Below are 20111 nucleotides of genomic sequence, written 5' to 3'. Positions count from 1 at the left end.
ATGTGATGTTTTTGATATTGAGATAGATGGTCTGAGGTTACCAGATGTAAAACTCCAATAATCTGACACACTCAGGACTTTGGTGGTCCCAGACTAGCAGATCTTTGAAAGTCAAAGTCAGAGTCGAGTTTTTTGTCATATGCAGAAGTACATGTATGCACAGGTGCAATGAAAAACTTACCCACAGCAGCAACACAAGCACTTATAAGCAGCCTTCACAGCCTTCATGTTAAACATAAATTATACACAATTTTTACAAGAAAGAACACAATTAGAACAAAAAAAATGTCCATTTTAGTGCAAAGTGATCATAGTGTTGCTAAACTGTACTGATTAGATCTTATAGTGTAGATCTTCTGGACGATTCGAAGCCATTCTTATTAATAGCCCAAATTAGTTTTTTGTTTAAATGTTACACAGTATTATAACAAATGTTCCAATGAAGCTGGTAACTTCCAAGGGTACACAGCAATTGGAGCCTTGGTGAGTTTCAAACATGCATGCAAACCAAGGCAGAGGCAGGTGGAATTTAATCCTGATACGTGTGAGGTGATGCACTTTGGGAGGATATACACAATGAAAGTTAGGACCCTAGGATATATTGAGGAACAGTGGGACCTTGGCATAAAAGTCAAGGATACCTGAAGTTGGTGGCACAGTTAGATAAAATGGTGAAGGAGACATTTGGGACACTTGTTTTCATTAGCTGGAGCATAGACTATAAGAACAGGGAGGTTATGGTACAACTTTAAAAACATTAGTTAGGCCTCAGCTGGAGTACTGTGTGCAGTACCGGTCTCCACACTATTGGTAGGACATTGCAATGGGTGCAAAGGAGATTCACCAGGATGTTGCCTGTGGGGAGCAAATAGATACGATCTGTTTTCCTTGAAGTGGTGGCAGTGAAGTTGGGATTTGACAGGTGAGTTTGGGTCTTCAGGCTTCTGTACCTCCTCCCCGATGGTTGTAACGAGAAGAGGGCATGTCCCGGATGGTGAGGGTCCTTAATGATAGATGCTGCCTTCTTGAGGCACCGCCTCTTGAAGATTTCCTCAATGGTGGGGAGGGCTGTTCCTGTGATGGTGCTGGCTGAGTCTGTAACCCTCTGCAGCCTCTTGTGATCCTGTGCATTGGAGGCTCCATACCAGGCTGTGATGCAACCAGTCAGGATGCTTTCCACCAGACATCCATAGAAATTTTCAAGAGTCTTTGGTGAAGTACCAAATCTCCTCAAAATCCTAATGAAGTAGAGCTGCTGGCGTGCCTTCTTCATGTGTGTTGGGCCCAGAATAGATCCTCTGAGATGTTGACGCCCAGGAACTTGAAGCTGCTCACCTTTCCACCGCTGACCCCTCAATGAGGACTGGTGTGTGTTCTCCTGACTTCCCCTTTCAGAAGTCCACAATCAATTCCTTGGTCTTGCTGACACTGAGTGCAAGGTAGTTGCTGCGACACCACTCAACCAGCTGATCTATCTCACTCCTGTACGCCTCCTCATCGCCGTCTGAGATTCTGCCAACAACAGTGGTGTCATTGGCGAACTTACAGATGGTGTTTGAGGAGTGCTTAGCCACACAGTCATGAGTGTAGAGACAAGTAGAGTAGTGGGCTAAACATGTGCCTATGTTGATCGTCAGTGAGGCAGAGATGTTATTGCTGATCCGCACTGACTGTGGTCTCCCGATAAGGAAGTCGAGGACCCAGTTGTAGAGGGAGGTACAGAGGCCCAGGTTTTGAAACTTATTTTCCCATGTTTGGCCTATATTCTTCTTAACCTTTCCTATCCATGTACCTGTCCGAGTGCCTTTTAAATGTTGTTAATGTTCCTGCCTCAACCACTTCCTCTGGCAGTTCATTCCAGATATGGACCACCCTCTGGGCCAAAATATTGCCCCTCAGGTTCCTATTAAATCTCTTCCCTCTCACCCTAAACCCATGTCCTCTAGTTCTTGATTCCCCATCCCTGGGAAAAAGACTGTGCTTTCACCCTATCTATGCCCCTCATGATTTTATACACCTCTGTAAGGTCACCCCTCATTCTGCTATTCTCCAATGAATAAAGTCCTAGCCTGCCCAATCTTTCTCAATAACTCAGTCCCTTAAGTCCCGGCAACATCCTTGTAAATCTTTCCTGCATTCTTGCCAGCTGAATGGCATCTTTCCTATAGTAATGGACAGAGATGGGAGGCAGGGGAGAGTAATGGGGGGGGGGCAGGAGACAGTAATAGAGGGCATACAGGAGGGAGTAATGGGGGGCAGGCAGGAAAGAGCTTTCCACTCCTATCATGCCCCATTTAAGATAAGTTATCTTTATTAGTCACACCTACGTCGAAACACACACTGAAATGCATCTTTTTGGGTAGAGTGTTCTGGGGGGTGGGGCAGCCCGCAAGTGTTGCCACGCTTCCGGTGCCAACATAACACGTCCACAACTTCCTAACCTGTACATCTTTTTGGAATGTGGGAGGAAACCAGACCATCCAGAGGAAACCCACACAGACACAGGAAGAACATACAAACTCCTTACAGACAGCGGCAGGAATTGAACCCAGGTTGCTAACCGCTACACTACCGTGCCTGCTATTGATTATTGATTATTATTGCAATTATATAAATACTTTGTCAGAAAAAATGAACATGCTGGAAACACTCGGCAGGGCAGGCAGCATTTGTGGGGGAGAAAAAGGGTTAATGTTTCAGGATTAAGACGCTTCATCAGACTACTTTGTAGTGCTTTCCCTTTAAATTTCCAAACTTCCTCTCAAATGAACTGCCACCTACTGCCCTTTTACAACTATTTAGTTGAAACCTTATCCACTGCAGCATTTATTGAATTCCCCAAGATACTGGTCCCAAAGTAACTTGAATGAAGTCTGCTCCAGCAGAATAGTTGCCTATGAAGGTTTACTTGCATTAGAGAGGGTGAAGGAGAGATTTATAAAGACATTGACAGGACTGGAAATGTTTTGATATGAGGAAATATTTAATAAGCTGGAGTTGTTTTGTTTGGAACAGAGGAGGCTGAGGTAAAATTTCATTGCATTGTATAAAGTTATGAGATGCCAGGATAGAGTAAACAGAAAGGAACTATTTCCCCTAAAGGGTTCATAAACCAGGGGACAGAGATTTAAAGTAATTTGTAGGAGGGTTAGAGGGGAGAGGAGGAAAACAGTTTTCACCCAGAGCCTGAAACCTGTTGGAGAGGAGGAGGGTTGATGCTCCTCCTACTGCTTCTTGGATCCAAATCCCCTGATGTCAACCTTGGCAAATAATAAGATCTATATCATTTAACATGAAGCATGCATTGTTTCTTGGAAAAGAGTTCAGATAACACAGCCCCTCCCTGATTCATTACAGTGTTTGAAACTCAGACTCCAACACTGAGCAAAATTTGTCAGGAAGCAGACACTTTGTGAAGGTGTGTTGCTACTAATGCTGACTAATGCCATTGTCAGTAATGTCACTAAGGTTGTCACTAATGCCGACATATGGCTGCTTCAACATGCAGACTGCCATCTCCAATCTAATTATCAATCTATCTATTTATTTTACTTACTTGCTTACCTACTTATTGTTTTTAAGTTATCCAATCAGCTTTTTATAGTTAGTAAACAATTTTTATTTCCTTTTTTTTGCTCAAAATTGTAGGTTGAAATAGACACCAGGAGACAAAATAAACCACAAGCCAATCACCTACTTGCTTTCCTGTGATGTCACTGTTTTTTTTAAATTCTTGGCCTTTCCCCTGCAGTTGTGGAGCCGGGGCCTGAATTTATCCCCTCTTAACACTGTTGATTTTTCTCAGGTAGATTTTTCATTTCCTCCCTGTTCCAGTCTATTACCATCATTAGAAGGACTGCAGTAACTCAGAAGGGCATCTTGCCACTTCCACTCAGCCATTGGATATTAGGGATGGCCAATAAATGCTGGTCTTCTCAGTGATGCACACATCCTGAAAATGAATCTTAAGACATCAGTAATGCTTCACTCTGATTTTCCTTCCCAGGCTTGGCAGGATATTGGTCTTCCTCTTTCCACAACCAGCAATGAGGCCTGCAAAATGTATGACGCTCTCCTGACTCAGGTGAGGCTTCTGTTCTTTTGAAATTAATTAAATCCATTGTCTAATATTTCCTATGATGTGAACATCATAAGGCATTGTCATTATATTGAGCACTGCATAAAACTTACAGCGTAGAAACAAGTCATTCAGCCTAAGTTGTTAGTGGTGACTTTAATATTTCCTCTAACTCCGTAAGGTTCTCCTCATTGCACTGCAGATTGAGATTTTATACTGTGTACCCAATTTATGTTGATTGACAACATTTAAGTCTGGACTTTCAATGCTACAATGAGGGAATCCTTAGGAAGACAAAGAAATTGTGGAAACTGGTATGTGCTGTAGATTGGGAAGTGAAGAGGAAGGCATGCTCGCTGGGGAAATAGGAAAATAGGACAAGGTTGACGGGTGATGAGAGATAAAGAGCTAATGAGAGCTCAATGAGGGAAAATTTAAAAGCTGTTGGAGAGGAGACAGAGAATCAAAGAGCATTTGAAGATGTCTGTAAAGGGTTGGAAACCAAAGGTAACATGGTGTTTATGTGAGTCAATGCATAAGACCAGAAGACGTAGGAGCAGGATGAGGCCATTCGGTCCATTTGAGTCTGCTCCACCATTTGAACATGGATGATTTATTTTTCCCTCTCAACCCCATTCTCCTGTCTTCTCCCTGTAGCCCTAGACACCCCTACTAATCAAGAACCTATCAACTTCCTCTTTAACTATACCCAATGACTTGGCCTCCACAGCTGTCTATGGCAATGGATTCCACAGATTCACCACCTGAAGAAACTCCTCCTCATCTCTGTTCTAAAGGGATGTTCTTTTATTCTGAGTTGGTGCCCTCTGGTCCTAGACTCTCCCACTACTGGAAACATCCTCTCCACGTCCACTCTACCCAGGCCTTTCATTATTCGGCAGGTTTCAATGAGATCCCCTCTCCTCCTTCTAAACTCCAGTGAGTACAGGCCCAGAGCCATCAAATGCTCCTCGTATGTTAACCCTTTCATCCCTGGGATCCTTCTCATAAACCTCCTCTGGACCCTCCCCATCGCCAGCACATCCTTCCTTAGATACAGGGCCCAAAACTGCTCACAATACTCCAAATGTGGTCTGATCAACACCTTATAAAGCCTCAGAATTACATCCTTGCTTTTATATTCTAGTCCTCTTGAAATGAATGCTAACATTGCATTTGCCTTCCTTACTACCGACTCAACCTGCAAGTTAATCCTTAGGGAATCCTGCACTAGGACTCCCAAGTCCCTTTGCACCTCCAATTTCTGAATTCTCTCCCTGTTTAGAAAGTAGTCTACACCTTTATTCCTTCTACCAAAGTGCATGACCATACACTTTCCTACACTGTATTCCATCTGTCACTTCTTTGCCCATTCTGTCAACCTGTCCAAGTCCTTCTGCAGAATCCCTGCTTCCTCAACACTACCTGCCCCTCCACCTATCTTTGTATCATCTGCAAACCCGGCCACAAAGCCATCAATTCTATCATCCAGATCATTAACATATAATGTGAAAAGTAGGGGACCCAACACCGACCCCTGCAGAACACCACTAGTTGCTGGCAGCCAACCAGAAAAAGCCCCCTTCATTCCCACTCTTTGCCTTCTGCCAGTCAGCCAATCTTCTATCCATGCTAGTACCTTTCCTGTAATACCATGGGCTCCTATCTTGTTTAGCAGCCTTATGTGTGGCACCTTGTCAAAAGCCTTCTGAAAATCCAAGTAAACAACATCCACTGACTCTCCTTTGTCTATCCTGCCTGTTACTTCCTGAAAGAATTCCAACAGATTTGTCAGGCAAGATCTCCCTTTAAGGAAACCATGCTGACTTCAGCCTATTTTATCATGAGCTTCCAAGTACCCCCAAACCTCTTCCTTAATAATGGACTCTAACAGCTTACCAACCACTGAAGTCAGGCTAACAGGTCTATAATTTATGTCTTTTGCCTCCCTCCTTCTTTAAAGAATGTAGTGACATTTGCGATTTTTCAGTCCTCTGGAACCATTCCTGAATCTAGTGATTATCAAAAAATCACTCCTAATGCCTCCACAATCTCTTCAGCTACCTCCTTCAGAACCCTCTGATGCGGTCCATCCAGTCCAGGTGACTTATCCACCTTCAGACCTTTCAGCTTCCCAAGCACCTTTTCTTTAGTAATAGCGACCACACTCACTTCTGCCCCCTGACTCTCTCGAATTTCTGGCATGTTGCTGAAATGAAGACTGAAGCAAAATACTTATTCAGTTCATCCACCATTCTTTATTCCCCATTACTACCTCTCCAGTGTCATTTTCCAGTAGTCCAATTGCCTCTCTTTTACTCTTTATATATCTGAAAAATCTTTTGGTATCCTCTTTTATATTATTGGCTAGCTTACCTTCATATTTCATCTTTTCTTCCCTTATTGCTTTTTTTAGTTGCCTTCTGTTGGTTTTTAAAAGCTTCCCAATCCACTAATTTTTGCAATATTATATGCCCTCTCTTTTGCTTTTATGCAGTCTTTGACTCTTCTTGTCAGCAATGATTACCTCATCCTCCCTTTAGAATGCTGCTGCTGCTTCGGGATGAATTGATCCTGTGTCTTCTGAATTACTCCCGGAAACTCCAGCCATTGCTGCTCTACCCTCATCCCTGCTAGGGTCCCTTTCCAATCAACTTCGTCCAGCTCCTCTCTCATGCCTCTGTAGTTACCTTTACTCAACTGTAATACTGATACAACTGATTTTAGTTTCTCCCTCTCAAACTGCAGGGGGAATTCTATCATATTATGATCACTGTCTCCGATGGGAGAGGGGAGAAGAGAGAATGTCTGGGGTGGGTGGGGTCCTTGATTATGCTGGCTGCTTTACCAAGGCAGCGAGAAGTGTGGACAGAGTCCATAGAGGGGAGGCTGGTTTTCATGATGTGCTAAGCTGTGTCCACAACTCTCTGCATTTTCTTGCAGTCTTGGGCAGAGCAGTTGCCATACCAAGCCATGATGCATCCAGATAGGATGCTTTCTATGGCGCATCTATAAAAATTGGTGAGGGACTTGCCAAATTTCTTTAGACTCCTGAGGAAGCAGAGGCGCTGGCGTGCTTTCTTAGCCATGGTGTCTATGTGGTTGGACTAGGACAGGCTATTAGTGAGGTTCACTCCTAGGAACTTGAAGCTCTCAACCCTCTCGACCTCAGCACCGTTGATGTAGACAGGAGCATGTGCACCGTCCCCCTTCCTGAAGTCAGTGACCAGCTTTGTTCTGCTGGCTTTGAGGGAAATATTGTTGTCTGCTAAAGGTATTGAAAGAGTACTAAGCAAGGCATATGGAACCTTGGACTTCATAAATAGAGGGATTGAGTGCAAAAGCAGTGAAGTTTTACTGAATATTTGTAAAGGTCTGGTTAGGACACAGAGTATTGCATCCAGTTCTAGCCACTACACCCTTGAGTGGTTGCAAAGGTTCTTGAGAGGGTGCAGAGGATCACCCTGGACTCCTCTGTTCTTCATTTATTTGCTAAAGTCAAGGCTGAAGCAATCACAACCATATCCAACCAGAAGAAGGGAATCCTAATAATTCCATAATTACTAACCTTACTAGTCCAATGGAAAATTAATCCTGTTCTAACCATTGTTCCACTGAAGCACCTCTTGGTTTGAATAGGCATATGTTTCACTCCTTATTCTACAGTGGATCAGATGGAAGAACATTCCGAGTTTTGGGGGAATTGAGGGTTGCAGGTCTCGAATGCGAGCTGCAGATCCAAATTTTGGTAAGTAGGGAATTAATTTATCAGTCAAAGCCCTGGCATCTTGAAAAGTTGAGGCAGTGAAATAAAAAACTTTAATATAAGCATTAAATGATAATGAGTACATCTGATTCAAATATCGTGAACATAAGACGAATAAAATACTGAAAGAATAGATTTGAATGAAGGAAACTGTAATTGGCTTGTAAAAGCCTTAATATTGGAGAGATTCAATTCAATTTGAATGGCACAAGTTTTGACGAATTTCGCCAAGTTTGGCTTGTGAATTAGGCAGTTTGAGATCCTATGGTGGGTTGGGCTGCCTGCCAGTTGGACCTTAGTGTCAAGGCTGGGAAACTGCCTGCAACTGCAGTTCCTAAGGTTATCACTACTCTTAAAGGTGTTTCTTAATTCTTGGATGGGTAAAAACCTGGAAATGCATATTTAAGAAAAGACAAACCTAGTGTTTTATGAAGTTCCTTTCAAGGTGTTTCTGTTCGAAGTGTATCAAAAGAGATTTGTTACCCATTTTTTTTTCCTCTTAGTAGTTTCTCAGTCTGGTTTGTCCTAATCTGATTCTCTTGTTCTGCTCCCCTTTCACTATCTCATTTTCCCACCTCTTTGTTTGTCCTTTGAGCCCATGTGTTTTTCTTTCTCAGTGATGGGGCATGTAATAATAAATGGACTAGATCTGCTTGGCACAGGACACTCTGTGTTGACGGATAGAAACCTTGATGCTGCTGTCAAGGGGATGGTTGAACTTTCAAAGACACAAAATATCACTGAGCACGAACGTCTCCATGTGGAGGCACTGGAACTATTTGCAAAAGGGTAAGTGAATTCTCTTGATAAGCTTTCCATTTCTAGTTGAAGTGTAGGTTTTTGGGACTATGACTAACAGTCATTGATATTCCAGTTCTGAATCATTCAGAGGGCTAATCAACTTCATGTGGAATATGATTTTAGAGTAGGTGATACAGTCCTATTACTTAGACAGGTAACACTTAGAGTAATCATCTACACTGGGATCATTCCTTTATCCATTATCATCACTGGAGATGTTAATTACATATGTTATACGACATGTTATTTAAGGCAATTTTGTAAACCTTCCATTTATGTTGTGAGATGGAATTCCAGGGATGTGATCTCTGGAAAATTGGTAAGATTGTCTAGTTTTTGCTGAATAGGTAAAAATTGCTTAAGATGGAATCGAATATTTTGAATTCATTGACAAAACCAATTTACAGACTTAGAAAGGGGCTCACATTGATATCCTTTTGAATTCTTTAGGTCTCTTCCAAAAGCATGTAATGTCTGGGAACAAATCATTCTCTATAACCCAACTGATATGCTGGCAATTAAGTTATTGTATGATTCCTACTTTTATCTGGGCTACAGTACACAATTAAGAGATTCTGTTGCACGAGTTCTTCCTCACTGGACACCACAAATTCCACTATATGGGTAGGTGCTTCATCTTAATATCAAAAAATACCAGTCAATACTGTCAATGTTTTTTTGGTAGTTATTCATTCAGATGGTTTGATTAAACTGTGAATAGATTATAAACATGTTATAGTATACTTTTTAAAGTTTCTTCTTGGACCTATTAATTTTTTCCAACAATGGACATAAGCTCAGGGAACAGGATGTGATATTTTGACTAGACATGTTACAGTCTTCAGAATTCAACAATTTCAGATAACCCAGCCTTTCCAGTTTGTATTAAAACTGGCCATTCCTGAGGAAAGGTCATCAACAAGTAAAGTTAATTCAGTTCTTTCCTCTCTACAGATGCTGCCTGCCCTGCTTCTCTTATTTCAGATTTCCAGCAATTCCATTGTTCTGTCTCGCAGTTCCAGAGTTGTTTTTCTCCCCCTCTTTCCTTCTATTTATACCTTCTCCAGGCAGATCACTTGCAATTAACAAGCCTTTGCCACCCTCTCCCAGCCAGCACCACCATCATTTGTAGCATTCAGTCTCTGCTGGTTTCTAGGCTATCATAGACATCATCTTGTCGTCTCCACCCCTCCCTCCAATACTTTTCTTTGATTTCTAGCTTTTCCTAGTTCTGACGAAGGATCATCCATGTTAAACATTAATTCTGTTTCTCTCACCACAGATGCTTCCTTACCTACAGAACATTTCTTTTACTTTGTTTTTACTTCAGATTTCCAGCATCTGCAGCTTTTGTTTCCTGATTAACGTTTCACTGATGTATATCTGAAGAAACTTAAATTTGTTAAATATGCTTAATTGTTTATGATTTCTAAATGCTCACATGTTCTGAAATTTTTAGTATTAAACATTAATTATTATTGTTTGAAAGTATATTACTGTACTTGGTAGTTCAATATGTTGCCGTTCATCATCTGACAACTTGACTCCTCCTTCCCTGTGTAGGTAGATTTAAACCAATCTGGCCACATCCTACTTGCACCAATTGCTCTTCATCCAACACTCCTGTGCTCACTGACCTGCTTTCCCCAATCCTTATTTTAAAATTCTTATCCTCCTTCTTAAATTTCTCTGTAATTAATGATAAATATCACAGGAGGAGACTGGGTCTCCACCTACTCTGAGAGTATTCCAATCGATTACATTCCCCTACTTAATTCTCTGTAACCTATTCTTTCTCACCATCCATTAACTCCCAATGCTCTTACCTACACATTTAGCGGCAATTTGTAGTAGCCAAGTAACCTTTGGCATGTGGAAGAAAGCTAGAGCAGTCTCTGGAGCCATGAAGCAGCAGCACCAACCATTGCATCACTCTGCTTTTCTATATCTGTAACTTATTCCAGGTCTATAATCCTTTGAGGTTTCAGCAATCATTTAACACTGACGTCTCCTGGATTGCTAGTTTTTTTTTCTTGCTCCACCTTTGTTGGCCATGTCTTAAGTTGTTGAGTCGCTGAGCTCTGGAATTCCAACCCTAAACCATTCTGCTCTCCACCTTTAAGATGATCTTTAAAACTAAGCTGACTAGACTTTTGACCACGCAATGTCTTCTTGTGTGAATTGGTATCAAAGTCTTATGAAATGGCATGGAATGATTTGACTCCATGAACAATGCCATAGAAGTTTATTGTTATGAATGCCTGAATAAATCTGCCTATAACTGTGTAAAATAACTCCACAGCTCATTTTAAATATCTCCTAATTTTTTTAATCCATTCATTGGGTTCAACCCAGCATGCTTGTGGAAAGAAACATTTTAAGGAAAGTCATTATTGATTGAGAGTCAGTTCAAAAGCTGCCATTACAAAAGTGGGTATTTGATGGTCAGAATGGACATGTTAGGCTACAGGGTGTTTTCCTGCACTAAATACCCCTATGACTTAATTGTTAAAGAGACGATACACCTGATTCAAATGCCATTGAATTATATGGCTAACAATGTTTTCTCCTGGACAGTTACTTGCAAGGGATGTATTCATTTGCACTGGTGGAGACAAACTTTTATGATCTGGCAGAAAAAACAGCTAAAGAGGTAAGTGATATTAATTACTGTAGGCAGGATGATATGGTTTTTATTTTCTATTCACCACGCCAGTGACTACAAGAGAGGGAATCGTACTGGACAACTTTTTTAGAGAATGAACCAAGGCATATGGAAATGGAGGGAGTATGAGAGAAGATCAGGGCAGTGGTCAAAATTCATCTAGATTTACTACTGTTGCACAAAAGGACAAAGATAGTTTGAAGTATCATGTAGCAAAAGTGACTTGAAAGCAATTACAATAAAACTCCAATAATCCAGCGCACTCAGGACTCTGTGCTGGATTGGCAGATTTTCCAGATAAATATTAACTTCTATTAATATTTCAACACTCTTTTCATTCACTTTTTTTAGATGTGACACAGTATTATAATAATTTTTCCAGTGGATCAGGTAAGTTGAAAGTGAGTGTGGGAACTGGGGTGGCTGTGTGCAGGAATCACTACTGGGTGAGGTGGATAGGGAGCATGACAACATTACCTGGTGAGATAGATGCCAAACCATCAGGATTTCTGAACAGCAGGTAATCAGTTTTATTGTACTTGAATGTAAATATGTCAGCAATGAGAGGCACTAAAAGTAAAGGGATTGCTCATAATTTGAGATGCATGGTGAGGAACATTTTTCTCACAGCGGGTGGTGATTCTCTGGAATTCTCTACCCTGGAGGGTTGCCAAGGCTAGATCTTTGGAGGTACTTAAAGTGGAGGTTGATATATTTTTGAAAGATCAGAAAATTGAGGGCTTTGGGGATCTGATACAGAAGAGGAACTGAAACCTGGAGCAGATCATCCATGATCATATCCGATGGCAGGGCAGGCTTACTCCTGCTTCTATTTTTTTTTTGTGCTCATGCATGGTAAAATAAAGCAAAAGATGGAAATTTTAAAGATTCCAAGAGTTCAACACAGCAGTTGTCTCATAAAAGGGGAAATTAAATAGACAAGCAAGAAGGCAAATACAGTGAATGAAAACGTATCAGCCGGAAAGATCAAAGAAAAGAGCAGGCTGTTCCGTAAATATGTGACTGGAGAGGATTAGGAAAAAAAGAGTGTGGAAATGGGAAGATCTGTACAGCTCTGAATTAGTACTTTACATCTATCTTCATGGGTCACTGAACAAGTGTGCACATTAAGGATGAAGAAAGTGAACCTTTGGAAACAGACCCCAAAAGGGGTCTGGCATCTCTAGACACGGATAAAATACCAGGCCCAGATAAAATGTATTCCAAGCTCTTAAAACAAGCAATATTCTGACCATTGTTTTCCAATGCTCCTTGACTTGATGCTGGAGGTCTAGGAGGTTGCTGATGTGGTAAGGTTGTCTATAAAGAAAGAAATGACTAGACTGAGAAACTCTCAAGCATTCAGCCTAATATCAGCAGTGAGCAAATTGTCGGAAAAAATTCAGAAGGACATAGAGAGGCAAAGGTAAATCAAGCACTGTAATAGATTTATTGAGGCTCATCCAGGTTTTGGGGAAGTAGCGAGGAGAGTCAGAGCAGGTAGAGCATTTGACTCCAGCTGCACACCTGCCCTTCCCACCCCACTTTTCATCAGTAGACACAATAAGTAGCAGGTGAGTGAGGAAGGAATAATGTATCAAAACCAGGAAAGGCCAGAAACATTCAACAAGTCCAGGCAGCATCTGTGAAGAGAGAAAAGCAGTTAATGTTTTAGCCTGATGACTCTTCATTGGAGTTGGAAAAGTGGGAAAATAAGTATGTTTCATACTCTACATGGAGGAGGTGGAGACAATAGAAGGAATGTCTATGATAGGGCGCAGACTAAGGTTGTTCGGGTAGGATTACTTTCAGTGCTGACAGGGTGAGAAAAGAACCAAATGTGCATGGTGGAAGTGAGATGCAGAATACAACAACTGCTGGAAATCTGAAACAGAAGAGAATGCTGGAAATACCCAACAGAGAAAAAGTGAGTTAATGTTACAGTTCAATGACCTTGCATCAGAACTGGCCAGTTTCAGAATCTGTAGTTCTTTTGCTTTAAATATTGAATAACGTATCACCAGATCCAAAAGAAAATCTGTTTTAAAAATTCTGCAGTATTGGTCACTTTTCCATTGGTGGGTGTTTACCATTAAAACTTTTCTCAGGAGTCGGACAATACTGGGTCAAAGTTTCTGTTATTAGGTATGATTAAAGAACTGGAATTTGATATCATTTTAAAGTGATTTAAAAGATAATTGAAAATAACTATTCATCCTGACAGAGGATTAAAAATATGGAGCGGTAAATATAGATTGCAGTGAAGATTATTGGTAAGAGATTGTAAAATAAATGACTTGGAAAGACACCAGGATTTTTATTGCTGGAGAGAGCCATTTGGAAATATTGTGAGCTGGGATTGAGATTAACAGATGTACGTTCCAGACTCTTGGGCCACAAAATTATAAACTTGGTTCTCTCTGGCTGCGTATTCAGTTTGCTTTGTAATTTCAGTCATTAGTGTCTTCATACATATTGCTTTCTGAGGTACACTTAGACTGTGCCACAGGTTACTCAAATTTAAGTAGATTGGGAAAGAGAGGAAGAGGAAATGCATGGACGGTTGGCAGTCAGAAGTTGGCTGAGATGGCAAGTGGCAAGGAGAGGGAGGCGTAGATGCAAAACCAAGGTTGCAGGTGGGGAAGGAGAGTTGTTTTTCCCACATCTAGGAGATATAAAAATCTAATAAGCTTTATCACAATGTATTAGAAGTTGTTCACTGCACTATTTACAATTTAAATTAAATAAAGCGGGCTTCACATGATATAGATGTTCCATCCAGGCTAAAAAGCAGCAGAAAAATGTGATAATCAGATGTCATATTGACCAGAATGTATAAATTGATGGCTTTTCACAGCTTTTGCAAACCAGTTTAGTGAGGTGGACTGACGAAAGGTCCCAGACCTGAAACGTTAATTGTTTCTCTTTCCACAAATGCTGCCTGACATGCTGAGTTTTCCCAGCACTTTGTTTTTATTTCGGATTTCAAACTGTGTTCAAAAAAATATTTACTGGTCAGATGGACATCTGGAAAGCAGTAGATTTTGCATTTATATATTCATGTTGGTCCGTTTACAGAAGAGAGCAAGATGGATAGGACCATAGGTCACAGTTCTGATTTGAGGACCAGCTCTTTCATTCCCCCTCCACCACAGGTGGATTCCAGATTTTGCTGGAGAAGGATGATCTGCAGAGACATAAGTGCCCATCAGGTGAATTACTAATAGTTTTAGTGGAATATTTAAATAAAAACACAGATTCCCACAGTTTGCTTTGGGTATTGGTTGGTGCTGTCAAATTCTGTTTAATTGGTTTATTATTGTCACATGTACTGGGATACAGTAAAAACCTTTTGTTTTCATGCCATCCAGACACATAAGTGCATCGAGATAGTACAAATGGGGGGAGGGAGGGAAAAGAAGGTAGAATATAGAGTTACAGTTACAGAGAAAGTGCAGTGCAGCTATACAAATAAAGTGCAAGGGCCATAACGAGATAGATTGGGAGACCGAGTTCATCTCTTGCATATAAGAGGTCCAATCAAGAGTCTTATAACAGCAGGACAGAAGCTGTCCTTGAGTCTGGTGGTATGTGTTCTCAAGCTTTTGTATCTTCTGCCTGATGGGAGGGGGGGGAAGAGAGAATGACTGGGGTGGGAGGGGTCCTTGATTATGTTGGCTGCTTTCCCGAGAGCAGCGGGAAGTTTACAGTCAATGGAGGAGAGGTTGGTTTGTGTGATGGACTGAGCTACGTTCACAACTCTCTGCAGTTTCTTGCAGTCTTGGGCAGAGCAGTTGCCGTACCAGGCTGTGATACATCTGGATAAAATGCTTTCTATGGTGTAACTGACTCTACAAATGCTGGAGAGCACTGGAGATGCAGGTTTAACTTCGGCTGTTGTATCCCAGCTTTCATAGGTTAAATGATATCAACAGTGTAAACTTTTGTTCTCATCTTCTCCTTTTGTTCTCTTCTCCTTCCACAGGCCTTGGCTGCAACCCCCATCTGGTTCATTCCCTTGCACACGTGTATGAGATGCGTGCAGATACAGATGGTGGGATAAAATTTATGAAACAGACCGAAGACAGATGGCAGGTACGTGCCCGTGAAGATAAGTGGTCCCTGATTCAGCCACATCTATATCATTAGATCAGCAACATAGCATATCAAAATACACGAGACACAAGAGACTGCAGATGCTGGAAATCTGGACCACACACAAAGGAGCTGGAGGAACTCAGTGGGTCAGGCAGCATCTGTGGAGGGAAATGGACAGTCGACCCTTCATCAAGATGCACACTGCTAGGGCAATGGAATAGGGTGGATACTGATATTGGTCTGCTGTGAGGATGTTTCTCTGTTTGGTCTTCCCACAAATAGGAGAGCAGGGGCAACATTTGTGGAAGACCAATCATTTTTTTTCAGTTTCTGTTATATACTCTCTAGTAGATGGAGAGGAACTGAAAAACAGGCTATCCACCTTTTTGTTGGTGTCATTCTGGGAATCAAATAGGGAAGGGATTTTTTTTTAAATTTTATTTACAGCGTGGTAACAGGCCCTTCCAGCCCAACGAGTCCACGCCACCCATTTTTAAACCCAAATTAACCTACCCGTACGTCTTTGCAATGTGGGAGGAAACCGGAGCACCCGGAGGAAACCCATGCAGACATGGGAGAACATACAAACTCCTTACAGATAGTTGTTGCCATGAACAACTATCATTTAACATTTAGTTTTGGGATACCATTGTACAAGGTTGGTCAAGGCTACAAGGAAACTGAGAGGTATAGGGGTAAGAGAGAAAAGTGGAATTGTGGCCAAAGATTGGATCAGATTTATTTCTTGTTCTGTTAGTGAGGAAATGGTGCAAAAGAAATTAAAGTAGTATGTTTAACTTATGGAAATATTGTGACAATTATTGCCTTTTCAATCTATTCACAGGACTGTGATATGATTTCCAGTGATAATTACTGGCACTGGGCACTCTACCACATTGAAAAGGTCTGTGAGAGATTTGGATACTTTGCTTTCTTGCTTCTCATGATATTTAACTGGTGAAAGATGTTTCAATTATATGCCCAGAGCAACTCTTTGGTAACTAGGCATAAATTTTCCAAAGGATCGTCTATTTCCTCCAAGCAGGAATGAACATGGGCAAACCTGTCTGTGTACTACCATTGATAGAAAAACAAATGATCTGAAAAAATGAATAGTGTGGGTGAAGGAGCTCTATCAGATAGGGTGAGGGCTGATTGGTGCATATCTGAGTTTGAGGAGATAAGCAAACTTCTAGCAAATGGAGTTTAAAATGGGGAAAACGTGAAATTGTCCATTTTGACAGAAAAAGGTGAAAAACTACATTATTTAAGTAATGAGAGATTGCAGAACTGTGAGATGCAGAGTGCTATTAGTATCCTAATATATAGTTCACAAAAGCTGGAATGAAAGTACAGCAAGGAATTAAGATTTCACATTAGTGAAGTAAGGTTCCTGAAGTTGCTTCAGATGTGTTCTTGAGGCTAAATGGAGGTAGTTAATCTGTAGCTAGGTGGCACCTTATTGGATCTGGGCAATGTTTTTCATTGAGCTGATTGCTATCAGTTGTGATTGTGTTGTTAGGTGTTGCTGATTTGGTAACTCAAGCCTCCCATTTAGAAAGTGGTATGTTCACAATGTTGGCTGACATTTATGGGGATTGAGTCAGAAAATAGACTTGAGGTACCAGAGCAGCCATGATGTTACAGAATGGTAGAGCAGACTCCTCCACCTGCTTCCATGTCTTTTTTTTTCTTGGATGAACTTAATTTTGGATAAAATTAATTTCTTTTTTATGGTATTCTTTACATATAGGCTGAATATGAAGCAGCACTCGACATCTTTGATACTCATGTGAGTACTTCATAATAGAAGTTCATTTTCAGAGAGTTTAGGATTTCTGCTTTCTTAATTATATCAGCCTGAGGTTAATACCTTTTAAACATGATGTTTTTGGCTTCTTGCATTAAGCAAAAGTTCCCTCTCTAGTTTCCCATGTGTTTTGTATTTCATACTGTTACTTTTCAATGCATATTGTTCCGTGGGATCAATGTGTCATATGAGTGTTTTTAAAAAGGCTCTGTGGTAAATGCCTTTTTTGTTCTTCTATTACACTTGTTTACCAAGCCTGCTTTGCAAGGGCTTCACCACTCATTTGATACCCTGTTGTACCCTGAGGTACTCAGTGGGTGCAGTCAGGTCTACTCTAGTTAGCTGGAGTAGGCTTGTTGCTGGGGTGGGAATGTTGCTAGGGAGCTGTCTACTCAGCCAGAGAAACTGCAGGAGTGTCAAGGACGCAATGAAGTGGCGCAGTGTAAATTCCCCCACAATACCCTGAACCCTGCCACTGGGATAAGCTGAACCATGTGGGGCATTTGGTTTCAGCACAGACCCACAGTCTTACTTGGCAGGATTGAATTCTCTTTCAGGTCATCCATTGGATTTGCATTTCTTCTCTGATTTTAGTCAAATGGCCAACAAGAGGGCTGCTGAAGTTTTCTTTTCCATTGGGGAAAATGGTGTATGTCAATAGAGAGAAAAATGAAAGATTAAATTACTCATCTTAAGTTTTAAATTTTGGAGAAAGTTTAGAACTCCCTCTGCATTTGAAGATCACATTGCACCTGTACACTAAAAGCAGGTGCAGGCTCTTCAGAGGGTCTTTGGTGGGTTTATCACCTCAGATGTGTCTTAAGTTCTTTGAAGAGTTACAATAGTTGTGATATTTTCAGTCTCTCTCTCTCCCTCAAATTTCACAATGGGCTTCTTCTAAGAATTTCCTGGGTGCTTGTTTTTTGTTAGTATGTGAAATGCTGGTAAGATAAAGTCACAGGTGAGGCACAATGCATTTAGCAGTGGTGCCAATACACCAAGTACTTGACAAGATGACACATTTTCAGCTTGCCTAAGGACCACTGGCTTTGAATACTTTTGCTCAGAAGTTCTGTCTATTGTGCCATCTGCTATAAGCAAATCTACAGCCAAATTTGAACACAGTTTCAGCCATTGGCGATGGCATAAACACCAGTAAGTCAGCAGTATCCTACCCAGAAATAGTCCACATTTTGATTCTCACCTTCCTAGATATTGTTGAATAAACTTTGAGCTTTTCTGTGTGTCAGTCTTGTTGCTCCATGTATGTGCATGGTTGTTTCTCTTCCAATTTTTCTCTCATCCATGTGCTCTACTTCCGCCCTCTTCTTGTCAAGCACCTGTCAAGGTGAAGTGCTTGCTTTGGATTGAGATATCGGCATTACCAGCACTGCATTGTATATACAGCATTATGCAAAACACTTGTAGATATTTGTGGTTGTAAGCTTTAAGTAAATATAATTTTATTATTTCTCCCAAATGTGCTTTCTTTCCCTTGTTCTTACTGTTGTTACCTGTGTGGTATTGTTAATTTCTTTAATCTTATTTTTGTTTCCCCTTTGTGTTATATTGACGTAGATTGCCAAAAATTGTTGCAAGTCTGGGTTATTGCTGGATATAGTGGACATATGCTCTATGTTATATCGACTCCAAATGGAAGGTATGTTCTTACCCTATCCAATGTGTTAGATTTAAAAGAATTAATGCTTCTATTCATGTCTATTATTAGCATTCACTCGCCATACCTCCAGTAACTCCTTCAAGCCCTATAAACCCATCTCTGGCAATTACCTTAGTCTCCTGCTTCCAATAACTTCTACCATTTTGACTGCTATTTGATTGCACATCTGCAGAATATTTTAGGAATTCAAACTGATGTCAAAACCATTCTGAACATGTTTACAGCATAAGATGTAAAAGAAAACACGTTACTAATGTTTGGGGTGAAAAGTAAGTCAGGTAAATACATGTCAATATCTGTGAGCAGATAAGGGGATAATGGGATTTAATATCTTGGAAATTCTCAGGCCAGGCTGCATCTGTGGAGAGAAAAACAGAGTTAACAGTTCCAGTTGATAACATTTCATCAGAACAAGGAGAAATTAGAAATCAAACACAGTTTAAGCTGCAGAGAAGGGGAAGAAGTGGAGAGAATAGTGGGATTAAATGTAATAGGATGGAGAACCAGAGGGATTGAATGGCAGAGGTGTGGACCCAACTGTACCCACTGGGATAGCTCCAGGACACTGCAGGGTATTGCACTGGCGATGAAGACCTCAGCTCTGACTGTGTCAATCACTACTTTGAGTGCTTGAGCCATGTCTGCTGATTCGCAGCCAGGCCCATTGCTACTGCATGTGATGGAGCTGGAAAATGGACTGGGACCAATGATGGGATTGGTGGACCATTTGGGCACCATGAGCCAAAAACTCAGTAGAAGCTCTGAAACAATTTGCTGTGTGTATTAATGCCAGAGGGAGTGACAATCAAAGGGAACATTGAAAGCTGGAGTTTGGAGTGTTAAAGTAATCTGGTGCTATCTATTCCAGGAGCAAGCTCAGTGGTGGATTGATGAATAGTGTGGGTGTTTAGTGGGAAGGAAAATAAGAAATAATCAAAAACTGCAATATTGATGATTAAAACAAGTCAGATCTGATCAAAGTCATCAAGAGTGAGGTGTTTGCCAATATAAAGTTTCAGTGTGAACAGACTGGAGGAGATTCCAGGAAGGAAGTTGTCCAGAAATCCCAGGTGGCGGGTGGTATTGGAGTGGTGTATGGTGAAAACTAAAAAAAACTTAAGGACAATGCCAGAAAAAAAATCTAAATTTGGAAAATATTGCAGAATTTCAGGGAAGGGTCTGAAAAAAATCAGTGTTCCAGTGGATTTTATC

General features: G+C 41.0%; 1 protein-coding gene across 1 annotated transcript in view; it reads left to right on the top strand.

Annotated features, from left to right (window-relative positions):
• Positions 1 to 20111, top strand: part of LOC127572231 (tetratricopeptide repeat protein 38-like) — a 36005-nt gene that overhangs the window by 5628 nt on the left and 10266 nt on the right. The window contains exons 2-11 of the mRNA XM_052019184.1: positions 4007 to 4084; positions 7745 to 7826; positions 8462 to 8633; positions 9096 to 9269; positions 11223 to 11298; position 11976; positions 15296 to 15405; positions 16253 to 16312; positions 17162 to 17200; positions 18797 to 18878. Of these exons, the coding sequence (XP_051875144.1) occupies positions 4007 to 4084; positions 7745 to 7826; positions 8462 to 8633; positions 9096 to 9269; positions 11223 to 11298; position 11976; positions 15296 to 15405; positions 16253 to 16312; positions 17162 to 17200; positions 18797 to 18878 (874 nt within the window). The remainder of the gene's footprint in view (positions 1 to 4006; positions 4085 to 7744; positions 7827 to 8461; positions 8634 to 9095; positions 9270 to 11222; positions 11299 to 11975; positions 11977 to 15295; positions 15406 to 16252; positions 16313 to 17161; positions 17201 to 18796; positions 18879 to 20111) is intronic.

Source organism: Pristis pectinata, chromosome 7 (assembly GCF_009764475.1).
Source record: "Pristis pectinata isolate sPriPec2 chromosome 7, sPriPec2.1.pri, whole genome shotgun sequence".
Classification (NCBI taxonomy): domain Eukaryota; kingdom Metazoa; phylum Chordata; class Chondrichthyes; order Rhinopristiformes; family Pristidae; genus Pristis; species Pristis pectinata.
Note: the sequence above shows the minus strand (reverse complement) of the source record. Positions and strands in the feature narration are given on the sequence as shown.